This window comes from Pelmatolapia mariae, linkage group LG8 (assembly GCF_036321145.2).
Source record: "Pelmatolapia mariae isolate MD_Pm_ZW linkage group LG8, Pm_UMD_F_2, whole genome shotgun sequence".
In the NCBI taxonomy this organism is placed as follows: Eukaryota; Metazoa; Chordata; class Actinopteri; order Cichliformes; family Cichlidae; genus Pelmatolapia; species Pelmatolapia mariae.
The window spans coordinates 7,352,213-7,366,217 of NC_086234.1; the positions used below are offsets into that span (position 1 = coordinate 7,352,213).

Genomic DNA, 14,005 nt, shown 5'->3' on the forward strand with positions numbered 1-14,005 from the left:
CAGTGATAGCCCCCCTATTTGCACAATAAAGAATTAAATAAAGAAATGTAAATGTAAAAGTGAACATTTATAAGGAAAATCTCAGAAATGAATCAATTTAAGAATTATTTAATGAATAGGTAGAAAATGAAAATGGAAAGTGATTAAATAGGGGACTGAAATAGACAGATGCTGTTTTGTTACAATTTTTTAAATGTTTTTGTTAATGGTGTATCTATTTTTTTTATTCAGACTTTTTTTTTTAAATTTAGGCTGTAAGTGTTAGCCAGCCACCTTTGGTAAGATGTTCTGAAAACCTATTAAAGTAATTTTGGCACTTACAGTCCTCCATACTATTCTCATTTCCTGTATTTTTAATTTATCTCCGACACCAATTACAGATATCGCAGCTGCTGTTCTCTCATCACGCCCGCCATCCCTGATGGGAAATGGCACAGCTTGACCTGCGCAAGGACACTAAATAAAGTTGTTGTTGCTTAGTTACAGCTGTGAATGCTGCTCTAAAAATGGTAATTTTTACCCCCCTCCTCTGTACCCTGAGCCTATGTTATACCTCTGGCTTGTCAGAATCATATAAATGACTATGGGGTGGAGTGGGATCCATTCCCTGTGGAGGACAGTGGCCTTGCTACTCGCCACAAGCTAAAAACAACCAGGTATCTTGAGAGAAGAATCGAGTGAGAACATATTTTGCAAGTTGTTTCATGACTTCCTCTCAGGGCTGTTGACAATGAACCTTTTTTCCCCCAAGCTAAAGGTCATCAAAACACTTTTTTAACCTACATGAACGCCAGAGGAAATTGAATGACATGAAATAAATAAGACATGAGATATCACTTTGGCCAGGTATATTCTGATAAGACAACAAAGATAAGTTCATTATCTACATCAAAAATAATACAGAACCAGCTTGACTCAAAGTGTCACAGTTTACAGGGGTTTTAGTATACATGATTTTTAACAAAGCACATAAGAAAGTACAGTGCAAGCTGTGAACTGTTTAGGCCCAACACAAAGAAGAAAGTACATCTACATAAACAGCAGGATAATTTCTGCTATGGAATTAGCAAAAAAAACAAAACAATTTCATGTGAACGTAAAGCAGCCAACGTGTTAACTATTTAAGTTTAAGTCCATAGTACAGAATAGAGTGTTTATTGTAAACGAATTGCCCTTGAATGACAGTGAAATAGCAGCAGTAATGACCTTAGATTCAGGTGAAACTTCCACTATGTTCAGAAATACCCAGACATTTACAAGAAAAAATTCTATATAACACAAACATGTTGAACACAGTAGAAGCTGCAATTATTTTACACATTTTATTGAAATTAAATGTTAACCAGCAAAAAAATTAAACAAAAACAAAAATATTTCACACTGTACAACTTTGATTTAAATATATACCGTGGGCCTATTATGCAACTTCCAGTACCTTTGCATAAACCAGAGTCTAAAATTATCCTACTTGTCTTATGCTGGGCCTGTCTTGTCTTGTCTGGAAACAAGTTGTTTTAGCATCTCTCTTTAAGCCAGCTGCCCGCTGATTGACTGACTAGCAGCAGGTGGGTAGAGCTTCTGTACATGAGATGCCATATTAGGGTTATCAGCCCTATCTGACATCATATAGATCTAAGAGTAGAAAAACTGTCAAAAAGTAAATGTAAATAGCAGTCTGAAGCTTGAGCTTGTCATTATTTGAAACTATACAAGCTAACAAGGGGAACATAAAACATCCCTTTGAATGCTTAAGCTGTCGGATTCTTGTGAGAGCTTCATAACATAACAGCATCTTAAACTGCTACAGAAAATCCAATTGTTACTTGAATTCCCACATGTTCAAAAACACAAACTCGAGTGCTCTTTTAAAAGCCGGCTTTAATTGATTAGAGGCCACTGTGACCATTTGGAAATTCAGCAGGGTCCTTGAGAAGCGAGTGTGAATGTGAGCGGCGAGGGTTACAGATGATGCTGTCATGTAGAAGTGATGAGCAGTGGTAATAAAAGAGGCAGCAGAGATGGAAAGAGTTGAGGACAGAAGATTAGGATCAAAACATGTGAAGAGGTTTGTTTTTTTGCTTTTTTTTTATAAAAGGCTGATCAGAAATGGGAGAAAGCAGAAGATGAAGTGGCAAAGTTTGGGAGAAAGTATGAAGCAAGAACTTTAAGTTCAGGTTTTTACCACATACTGTAGTTTCAAACCATATATATGGCATTTAAAATATATAAAAGCAGGTCATTGTAACCTTTAGATTTGTCCACTGCATTGCTTATGGATACAGGGTGTAACAGATTATTATTTTAGTAGGATACAGTAAAAATGGACTTGTGGCTTCTGGCAAAAACATTGACAAACACACTATACTCAGTGTTTAGTAAACTGAAAAGCCTTTAACGCTGACACTAAAGTACAAAAAACAGACAGATCAAGGTTTGGATGATAGTGGTACTGATCCGATACGAAATACAAATATGCCCATTTAGAACAGCTTATTTGTGCTGTCACAAAATGATGCTATGTACTGTAATAAAAGCACACTGTTACGGCCTGTGTTTTACGCTCTCTCCAGTCGTATGCACCGCCCTTTGCAGCTGAATCCACTCAGCAATTAAGCCTGGGAGTATTTAAGCGGAGGCAGGGGGAGAGGAAAACCTCAGTCTTTTAGTGTATTTCTGTTTGCAGTGTATGAGCTTATGGAGATTTGTGTGTGCAGTGTTTGCCAGCTATTTGATTAATTTCCCTTTTAGTAACGGGCTACTAAATTTTGTTGCATTCTTTTTACTTTTATGTGGTGATAGCAGCTTGGCCATGGTTCTGACTTTACTTAATTTAAAAAAAAAAGTTGTTTTGTTCCTGAATCACCCAGAGACTTCTATTGTCACTTCCCCAGATCCCACAGACTTCCTGGGGAATATAACATGCACACTTTTGCAGAGTTTCTCTTAAGCAATAATCATGATGTGGCTGGGTGCACATGGATTGCCAAAAAATCTGTAGTGCATAGTTTTAAAAGAACAGCTTAATATGTAAGCATGCAATCAGTTAAGTGCTTTGATTGGATTGAATTAATGTGGTTCTTTAGTCACAGAGAATTTCCTCTACCTCTATTTGCATAGAGTGGACTGCCTGGACTATATTATCCTCAGCAAAAAAAATAATTAAAAATCCATGATGCCAAAGTACAAGACACACGAGAAGACCTGCAAGTGCAAAACATCTCCTGTCTACTAGTATCGCCATCTGTTTCCTGCATGACTAACCAGGACACGCAGGTCAAATGTTTTGTGGCTGGATGTACCTGCAGAGATGACAGCGAGCCATGCAAACAGACAAGAAGCTGCTGTCCTCCCCTCGTGGAGGTGAGCCAAACACGGCTCTCGCTGTCTGACAGATAAACAATGCGAGCCACCAGAGAGGGCCGCTGCTTGTGCTGAAGCTACGAGAGCTGATTCAACACTTTGCAGCAAAGACGGATCTTTATTTACCACTGGCCGTTACACGTTTACAAAAAACTCAGAGATTCATTTCAGTCACTTCCCCGTAAGATATACATGTAGCATTTAATCATAGTGTTGTTCACCTTGTTGAGGAAATACAGTGAAAGCTGCAGTTCTTGTTGTTTTGGCATTGCACTAATGTCAGGTAAACATTGAGGATGCTTTTGTGGGCTGCATGTGTGAAGGTCTTCTCCACTTGGGTTTGGCAACTTGCCACGTGCAGCTTTAGCAAAGCAGAGGACAAATGTGAGCCTGGCTCTCAGCGTTTCTTTAAGAGATAGATGACTAGAACATTTTTTTGCTGTAGAAATATATGTGATTTCTGTTTGTTTTTTCACCTGTTTTTGTATGAAACCATGGTCTTGATGTTTTGAGAGAAAGTAAAACGGTCAATGTTATTCAGAAAACAGGCCTTAAATATAAATATAAAACAACATCTAAAAATTTTCTTTATAGGATTTCATCAGTTTGTGGTTCCCGGTTCACCTCCACAACCCTGAAGTCAGTCTGTGATCTACAGCAAAAATCAATCAATCTGAACCCCACGCTGACTGCTGCTTTAATAGACTGCATGTTTACTTTCATAAAGTTTTATCTCTTTTCCCACAGAGAGGCTAAAAATAGACATACTACAGGGAAAAAAATAGTTCCAAGTTTGCTACAGGTTTTTCCATTGGCACTGGCACAGCACACTATGCTACTAACGGTTGCAACAGTGGCGTATATTTATTGCTATTTACATGAGAAAAATCAAGGGGGAAAAGTGACTTAAATAAATACACTAAAATGTAAGACTTGTCTTAAAATCTGTGCTCTAGTGTGCTGTATCAAAACTGGATTCTTAAAGTGATACTTTTACTAAAGTCAACATTTTAGTTATTACAATGATTGTAGCCGACGGCTTAACAGAGAAGAGTTGTTTATCGAGCAAAAATGCCAAACATTCACAGCTTTCAGATCCTAAAGTGAGAAATCATAGGAAAATAATCATTCGTTACATCTCTGCAAAGGACATGCATCATAGAAAAAGTGGTTTGAAACATGACAAGCCACTCAAAAACCATTCCTGGAGCTCAACTTTCACTCATTTCTCCATATGCTCAATATTTTACACAAACAATTAATTTTGTGAAAATATGGATTAATACTCTACCTCCTTTCAAGCCAGTTTAAAAATATACAAGGCTTGCTGCTCATCTCAGTCAATATAAATCTAAATTTATACCTGATTTAATTAGGCTAATCTCCCCTTCAAGGTCATCTTGTTGTGCACATCTGGATCAATTCCAGGGTAGCTATTTTTAGCACACTCCTCCAAAAGTCCCATTATGAACGCTTGCACTTTTGTATCTAGAATTTCACAAAGCAAACTCAGCAAACATCAGCTGCTGTGTGATCCAGCTGATTACTGTTGATGCAAACTTGGTCTTTGGTTACATCCAGAATCCAAAGAGTAGCTTTCGCTGGAAGAGTCCACAGTGTCCAAGCACAAAGGTGGTGCTGCCAGGAGACATTTGTGGGGTTTTTCAATGTTTATTCATTCCTCATGGAGAGTTTTCCAACACTGATATTTACTTTAACCTCCTGCAGCATGTGAGAGATGACATTTGGTACGAACCATCTAAACAGTCTATAGAAAATCTTTTTTTTTTAGCCACAGCAACAAAATCCGTGCTGAACACCTGCCACACATGCCAGATTTGATTGCCTCTGACTTTATCCTCTTCTCCTAAAAAAATCCAAGATGATCGGTTCCAGTTTCGACACCACACATCACAGAACCAGAGCTGCAAGAGGGTATAATGGGACTTCCAAGCAGCAACCTAAAAGTAACAGTCACATTCAAAGTGCCGTAATGCTGCCCAAGGCGATATTCTTGAAGGAGAGATTGGTCAAATTTAAATCTCTTGTAGCTTTTTATTTTTCTGGGCATACACAGAACTTTACCTTCACACCACATAAGTCTTGTATTAGTCTTTAGTTTGGTAGGTTAGTGCATTTATAAAAAAAGACGAGAGGGGGCATGGATGCCTCCTTACTTAAGCCGTGATGACCTTGTTCATCCTAAGAGCATGGATTGTTTCATTTGCTGTTTTGTAATCTTCCTCATCAATATGTTTTTAGGACGTTTCAAAAAAGCCACTTGAAAAAGCTTCTTTTACCATCTGCCTCATAGAAAGGCTCACTGTGCAGTTTGTGATGATATCAGTCCACAAACACAGTCACAAGCAACAAAGAGGTGCATCTTCATACACAGGACTGGGTGGTAAAGCTGTAAGCACATTAGGTGCTACTGTTCTTAGGCCATGTTTTTAATTTATACAAAATAGCCTAATGCTTAGCATGTTTTGGATGAAGTATCACTTTAAGCTCCACAGATACCTAATATTACATGGTTATAAAACTTCTTGAATCTCTCCACAGTCTCGGAAATGCTTGATCACCTCCTGGGCTAATTTAGTTTTTGTATCCATGTCCTATTTTGTAACATTGCCTTTTTTGTCATCTGACTGCCATCTTTCAGAAACTTCAAGAGAGTTTGCACTTTAGGTATCATCTTTAAGTTCCTTGGTCGCAGTAATTTTTCACAGCTCCACGTTTTAGCAGTCTCTGATTAGTGAAATCCTGGGCCATTTGTCACCGAAGACACAACAGGCTGAATATTTCTGACCAAGTTATGACATGACCTGCAGGTACTCTGTGCAATTAAGAGCAGCACTTCATAAAATAGTCAGTTTTCCCCACAACTACGGGTCACCGCTAGGGTAAAAATAAATAACAGTGGGATGAAGCATAAGAGTGGTGTCCTAGATGGAGCTTTCATCAGGTTGCAAGTCCAGTTGTGTGTGTTTCCTTTTCTCCAGGATCCTGTTGAGCTCCTCTGTGAAGGAATGGTAGAGCGGGGACATACCGTCAGGGTCGGCCTGCCTCAGCAGCACGTAGCTGTTTCCGTTCATCTTCCTCAGCACGCTGGGCAGAGTGGCCGAGAGCCCGTTGGCGTAATCCATGTTGGGAAGCGGGGGTGGCATGGGAAGAGGAGGAGCCGGAGGAGGTGTTTTAGCTGGAGACATCTGGCCTTCACCTGGCACTATCTGGAGGAAGCCATCACCCATGTCCCCAAAGCTCGGCACTGAGATGGACCGACGACCCTGACGGCCATTGCAGTGGCTGGAGATGGTTTTAAGTTCAAGGTGGGAGCTCCTTTTTCTCTCAGAGGCACCTAGGACTTGGAGACCTTGCTGGGAGAACTTCCGATCCTGAGAGGCTCGTCTAGTGCAGAAGCTTACATAAAGAAGGACCACAGTCAACACCAAGCAAAGGCCACCAAGAACCGCCACCAGAGAGATGTACACGGCCTCCATGTGTCTGTAGGTCTGAAACTCAGGTCTTGAAGGAAGTGGGGCGGGAGGCGAGGGCAAGGGCTGCTCAGTGGGGCTGCCAGTAGAGAAAACAGTCGGGCTGGAAATTGTAGTGGGGTTAGTTGTGGCTGTGGGTTCCACAGGGAAGTACGGCTCTGTGTGAACCCTTACTGTGTAGAGATAGACCAGAACTGAGACTGAGTTCTCGAGAGCAAAGCAGCGGTAAATGCCGCTCTGCTGGGTGCGAGCTCCGATTATCAGGAGGCCATCTGTGCCGATCCGATAGCCCGAATTGAGGTCGTATCCCTGGAGCTCCCTGCCGTTTAGCGTCCAGCGTGGAGTTGCCAGGTTGGAGCGTAGTTCACACTGGAGTAGCACGTCATCACCCGACATCACAGAACGCCTCCGATGGACCACTGAGGATAAAAACAAGAGGACAAGAGACATGAGATGGAGTCAAAAAGAAGAGTGAAGTGAGGAAGACAGAAAAAGACTAGTGGATGAAGAACGTGAGAGACAGTGTGACACAAATGCAGGAAGAAGAGCAATGAATATACAAGATGTCGGGTCACCAAGGTTACAATTTAAAAGTGAAGGTGAGCAACGTGTACAGCACCAGCATCGCTTTCCATCACATTTCATAAGCTGCTTTAAATGTAGCGAGCCCTGCAGTGCAGCCAGCAGGGCCGTCTGACCTCCAGCAAGAGAGGAACTGATTAAAATGTGTAAGCTGGGACCTGGGGGATGGGTAGGGAACATACACCTAATAAAATCCCTTAATAGATACTAAAAGCTTTAGTTTTCTGGCAGAGAAGGAAGATGGAAGGAAGATTTTTTAACCCCATAATCTGTGAGAGAGTCAGAAAAACTTATCAAGTGGGAAGGATGGTAAGGTAAAATGAAGAACTAACCTTTTTTAAAAATGAACAAAGATGCTGTGGTATAATGGATTTACAGTGTAGAAGTGAAGTGCACGTGAATGTGTGAAGCAACACGTACCATTTCCTGAATTCTCCTTGCAGCCCCTGACCCCTCTCAAGATATCCTGGGTTAGGTTCGACCTGCAATAGTAATTAGAAAAATTTGCATTTAACCTTCATTAAACTAGGAGATAAGCGTTAGTGTAAAAAGCGAGTGTCTTCTGAGAGTGTCCCAGCTAAGATAAGCATAAATAACAACGAGGTATAAAAAATGCAGCAAAACTGTGATAAACAGAAACGTGATTACCATATCGTAAAGACGATTTCTCCAATCAAGATTTCGACACAAAACTACCTGAAAGCTGCAAATATTGAGCCATTTCTGCAGCAAAGACTTAATATCATAAAAAGAGATAAACTTGAGATAGCTTGGGTTCCCAGCAATAAGAGGAGGATACCTATACGCTTCTTTTACCCAGCCCACTGTGGATTAGTACTAGGGATAAATTCCCCATCTCCTCCTTTATAGAAGGATTAGTATAACAAAATGTTTTTCAAAGAAATAATATGGATATTGTAACTTAATAAGCTTTAAGAAGTAAGCATTACCATCCAAATCTTTTTGCTGCTTTCTTTGGATGTGATGCAGCAGCCAAAGTATAAAACAAATCCACGGGGAGGGCCGAAGTGTCTGCTGCAGTAATGGAGATTAAGATGTCTGCTACTCACTCATGCAGAGTTAATGAAGAGAGGCACAAACAGTCCCCAGTGCAAAGAGTGAACACAAGCATGCCTGTTTACTGTCATGTACTACGTGCAGTATTTTTTCCACTGGAATTAATTTACAAAATCCAGGTAAGCTCCTAGTAAACAAAGGAGGAATGGTAAATAGCCTGTATTTGTATAGTGCTTTTCTAGTCCCTAAGGACCCCAAAGCGCTTTACACAACCAGTCATCCACCCATTCACGCACACATTCACACACTGGTGATGGCAAGCTACATTGTAGCCACAGCCACCCTGGGGCGCACTGACAGAGGCGAGGCTGCCGGACACTGGCGCCACCGGGCCCTCTGACCCGGTGGCGCCAGTGGAATCTAACTTAGCAATTTTTGCATAGACCTGCATATCCTGAAGCCTATTACACCTGATGCTGGGCAACAGATAGGATACACCTAGATGGTTTGACAGTCCTGTAAAACTGCTTAGTGATATCATACAGTATTAGCTCCACCTCCAGTAATGTGGCAGCAATGCAGCACATTTAAGCCTGTGGACATGGTCAAGTTGACCTGCTAAAGTTCAAACTGGGCATCGGAATGGGGAAGAAAGCTCATTTAAGGCACATTGAATGTTGCATGGTTGTTGGTGCCAGGTTGGATGGTCTGAGTACTTCAAAAACTGGTGATCTACAGGGATTTTCCCACACAAACATCCCTAGAGTTTACAGAGAATGAGCCAAAAAAGAGAAAATATTTTCTGGGAGAAAATTCCTTGTTCAAGTCAGAGGTCAAAAGAGAATAACCAGACTTCTTTGAGCTGACAGGATAACAAGAGTAACTCAAATAATCACTCATTACGATTAAGGAATGTGGAAGAGTATCTAATGCACAACTCGTTAAACCTTAAAGTAGTCGGGCTACAGCAACAGAAGACCACGCCAGGTGCTACTCCTGATAGCTAAGAATAGAAAATGACTAGAACTCATAGGATCAGAGTTTGGCGTAAAGAACATGAAGGCACACATCCATTCTGCCTTATATCAACAGCTCAGGCTGCTGGTGGTGTAATGTGGGGGATATTTTATTGGCATATATCCCACGGAGAGTTAAGGCAGCTCTGAATGCAAACGGGGTCCAAATGGTACTAACAAGGTGTTCCTCATGAAGGTTTGGTGAGTGTACATTAGCATTTATTTCATATTGGCAAAATACTCTCAAAGGTTTACTTATTATGTTGTACCAGTTGTACCAGTTTCTCTCATGTAAATATTTCACATGGATATATTTAAAGTAAAATGTTACTGAAAGAGGAAAGACACAATTTCACTCACTTCCACCCTGTTTGTTTTTCCGTTCTACATGCAGAGCTACATGAGACATAAAGATTGAAATCATATCCAAATGGGTGGGGGCTTTTTTTGTGTGTGTGCGTACTTGAAATTCAAAACTTCCCATTATGGGTGAAGCTCCTGCTGAGCTGAACAGAGCTGATGAGAAAAATCCAGGTCAACTACATTGTCTTAGACCTGCTTTCATAGAAAATTTGTTGGAGGGATACAGAAGCTGTATAAATAATTAACTGTGCTCTGGTATTGTTTGGCCCAGAAGGAAGAAATAAACATAAGCCAAAAAAGGTCATGTAATGCAAAAATGTACAGCACAAAAAGTTAATCATCTTAATCACCTCTCCCTAATCTCCTGTAATTTTTCCACAGGGCTTAATGGTAATGTTATGTTAAATCAACATGCCATCAGTTATGAGCAGTTCACCACATTATTTAACAGTTACATTAGAAAAAAATATCTAAATAAAAAGTACATTTTATGCTCAATTTTTCACCTCATGGAAAAAACATTAGGTATAGAGTTAACAGAATAAGACAAAATAAGGAGGAAAAATCGGAGACTACAGAGCAGGTGGAACTGTGGAGGAGGTTTAGGGAAGTATAGATTCAGGATCTATGGAACAGCAAAGCAAATGTATCTTGTTTGTTTTCTGCCAGATCTCTGTAACCCCATTTCTTTTGCATGCATTGTGTAATTATGCATGTGTGTGACACTAAAATACATTGAGTCTGTGTCCTTACTGGAAATATTCCTTTTTTTGAGTGCATGTGCCCTTACTTTTGTGCACGTGAAGATATTTCCACACACACTTTCCCATCCCAGCCGCAGAAGGGGTCTCTGGCGAACACACAGTCATAACAGGAAGTGTACCTCTTGCAGGCTGACATCGGTACCTGCACGACTCCAGAGTGGGACCCAACATAGACACTCCTCTGTAAAACAGGAGCATATTTGGAAGATTTTTCCTCATGTTAAATATTGTAATGCACTTCAGTATAAACAGCGTATTTGTTCTTTAATCATCAGTTATTAATCGGAGGAGAAGGGAAGAGTTTCACAACCTTTTTTGGCATATGACAGGGATTTAGGCGCAAAGGTTGCCCATTTTCATTTACATATAAATCCTTATTCTGTTAACATACAGTTTTACTGTAGATATATTTAAACCTACCAAAGGTGAGGAGATAACCATGCTCTCTATGGGCTGTGGTTCATCAAACAGCTGCAGCTCTTCTATGATATGCATTTCTCCATCGATGTCCACAGCTCTATGCAGCCAGCCGTCATCTGCAAGAACAGAGAAAACCTTGTTGAGTTAAACTGAGATGTGAATATGACAAAATGCTGGCTGTATGAACAAGACTAATGTAGCCACTCAGTCTGAAACTCATGCTAGTGACAATTCTTTCTAAAGACTAGCAGGGGCAAACTCCACTGATTATAAAAAGATTTCAAATTGAAGAAGTCTATGAGAAGTGACAATGACCCTAGTTTTCACTTGATTTAATACCTCGGTGAATGCTGTGCTGATTGCTTTATAGTCTCCATTTCTAGTTCATTGCTCTTAGCCTGGTTTTCTATGCTTGCACTGGTTTCTCTAGTTTCTCCTACCTCTGAAAAAACATGCTGTTTAATGTTGCCTGTGTGAGCACAGAACATGCTTGCATAAAAGCTCAGTCTCAAGAATTTCACTTTGTGTCGAAATAAAGGTTTAATAAGAATAGGGACAAATTACAGCAGCCTAAATCATTCACTCCTGTCTTGTGCACCATGAGTCTCAGGTAGTTAAAGTTTTATCTGGAACTACACCAAATAGGTCTAACCCCTAACTTCCTAACATAGCCGCTAGTACAGCTGCATACTGTTACTGTACTCTATTGTTATTTCATGGCACTGCTAAATGCAGATATGCAGTTATTTGCTCATTTCATTGAATTTCTTGTATGAAACTCACCAGTTCCCAAAAACAGAACAGTGTAAATATTTCCATCCAGTGCCGGCTCTTTGTGCACTGCTATCTTGACATAGTTGACACTTCTTTTGAACATGAGGGGGCGCACACCTATTGGGTGCACCTGTTTGGCCATCAGCGGGTGCCTTCTGGCGAAGGTGAGGACATTGTCTGGGAGATCTCGAGACGAGTTGATGTTCTGGGACCTGTGCAGATCTGTTATACACTGAAGATAAAGACAGAAAAAATGACTAAAAATACAGAACATAACAATCGCTGATGATGGTGGAGAGAAAGTTAATGCATTAAAACTTACAGAGCCAGGTCTTGGATCCGGGACTTTTCCTGTGTACTCCCTCCATTTTGAGTCTTGCACCTCCATGTACGGCCCTTCGAAAACCTTCTGCACATCTGAGAAGGCGTACTGGCAGATAGCAGATGCTTTGATATTCTTCCTGTAACACAATCCCCAACACCCCAAAGACATGTCCAGGGGACACACTCAGGATTAATGACTCAAAGCTGAAAAAAGGCAGTTGCTGGATTGAATTTCAGAAGCATCACAGATCATCAGGCCTCACTGACAGGCGAAAAGTTAACTAGCCGACTCTTTATTCTCTGAAAACTGTAGGTATTATGGTGGGTTTTTTCCTTTTCACATTGGCATGTGGGAGTGACGTCACTGACAGGTGTGTAATTTTACCCCTTTATCTCTTCCAGAGGGATGCGTTTTCAACACTAGCATACAGTGCAAAAATACCCACTCCTTGTGAGTCATAAATAAAACAACCTATTTGTGGTTTTGGTCCTGCAGCTGTGAGAAAAAAGAAGAAGAAAAAGATTTTGTCCAACAGCATGAGTTATTAGTTGCAAACCAGGTAAACCTTAACCTTGAGCCCTAAAGGTGAGATTAGTAATGGGTGGAAAATGTCTTTGTCACATTCTTTAGGCCATTGTGTAGTCATCAGAGTCTTCAAAAGCATCAAAGTGAGGAAAATAAGAGCGAACTGAGACCAGAATGTGTCTTGAAACTGCCAGGAAGTACACCTCAGGGGATTAGTCATTCTTACACATGTGAGTCTGATGCATAGTGATGACTACTACTCACACATGTGTAATAACAAAGAAAGAAAGAAAGAAAGAAAGAAAGAAAGAAAGAAAGGCAATGTCTACACTAGCCCGGATAAATTTGAAAATGGCGTATACGTCTGAAAACACTCCGCGTCCACACTAACGTTTTCATGCGTTTTCACAGAGTTGTGCGTCCACATTGAAGAGGTCAAAAACGCTTACATTCCAGTACTACGCATGTGTGAAACGCAAGACGATTCAACCTGCCTCATTTCTGTCTGCTGTTTATTTACTTTCCAGCTCTTTGAAACGTCGTGGCAAAATGTTGAGGAAAAGCACCGAGTTTTTTAAATGGACTGACAATGAGGTGGAGTTGTTGCTGCAAGTAACACAAAAGTACAAAGTTGCAAAAGCGAGTGAGACTTAAAGAATTTGAAGAAAAGCTATCTGGAGCATGTACAAACTCATATTAATCTTTAATAGGGCTGTCAAAACTGAGAGCGAACAAAACAACTGCTGTGTAATGCCCTCCGCTATCTTAGTTTAATTGGTCACATGACTGAAATGTGTCATCGTTTTTGAAAAGACTCCGGGTTCGCTGTCCATACTGCGTTGCAAAAACGGCGTTTTCAAATGTATCTGTCTGTGAAGGTTCTCAGTCATCCAGGTCATCGTAGTCTAAGGAGCTTGGAAAGAAAAGCGTCTGGACTTCTTTAAGTTGCTTGAAGACGTTTCACCTCTCATCCGAGAAGCTTCTTCAGTTCTAAGGTCAAATGGTCGAGAGTCCCAGATTTAAACCCAGTGGGAGTATCCCCCCAAAGAGAGACTGTCACACCTTGGCTCATGTCCTGTCCTCCAAGGAGTTGTCTTCTTGTAGTCGTTTTCTGACAGTCTCCACTGCTTCCGTGGTGGGTATGCAAGTGAAGAGAGAGACTACATCAAAGGACACCATGGTTTCATCTGGATCCAGTGTAAGTTTCTCGACCTTGTCGGTGAAGTCGGTGGAGTTCTTGATGTGGTGTGGGGTGTTCCCCACCAGAGGTGCAAGGATGGTAGTAAGGTGTTTCGCAATGTTATAAGTGGCTGAGTTTATGCTACTGACTATGGGTCTGAGAGGGACACCTTCCTTGTGGATCTT

The 14,005-nt window shown here is 40.8% G+C and overlaps 1 protein-coding gene across 1 annotated transcript in view; it reads right to left on the minus strand.

Moving 5' to 3' along the window:
• Positions 1-847: 847 nt before the first annotated feature.
• Positions 848-14,005, minus strand: part of sema4gb (sema domain, immunoglobulin domain (Ig), transmembrane domain (TM) and short cytoplasmic domain, (semaphorin) 4Gb) — a 58,729-nt gene continuing 45,571 nt past the window's right edge. The window contains exons 10-15 of the mRNA XM_063482650.1: positions 12,113-12,251; positions 11,800-12,022; positions 11,017-11,132; positions 10,623-10,777; positions 7,857-7,918; positions 848-7,273 (exon numbers count right to left, since the gene is read on the minus strand). Coding sequence (XP_063338720.1) covers positions 6,306-7,273; positions 7,857-7,918; positions 10,623-10,777; positions 11,017-11,132; positions 11,800-12,022; positions 12,113-12,251 — 1,663 coding nt within the window. The 3' untranslated portion in view covers positions 848-6,305. The remainder of the gene's footprint in view (positions 7,274-7,856; positions 7,919-10,622; positions 10,778-11,016; positions 11,133-11,799; positions 12,023-12,112; positions 12,252-14,005) is intronic.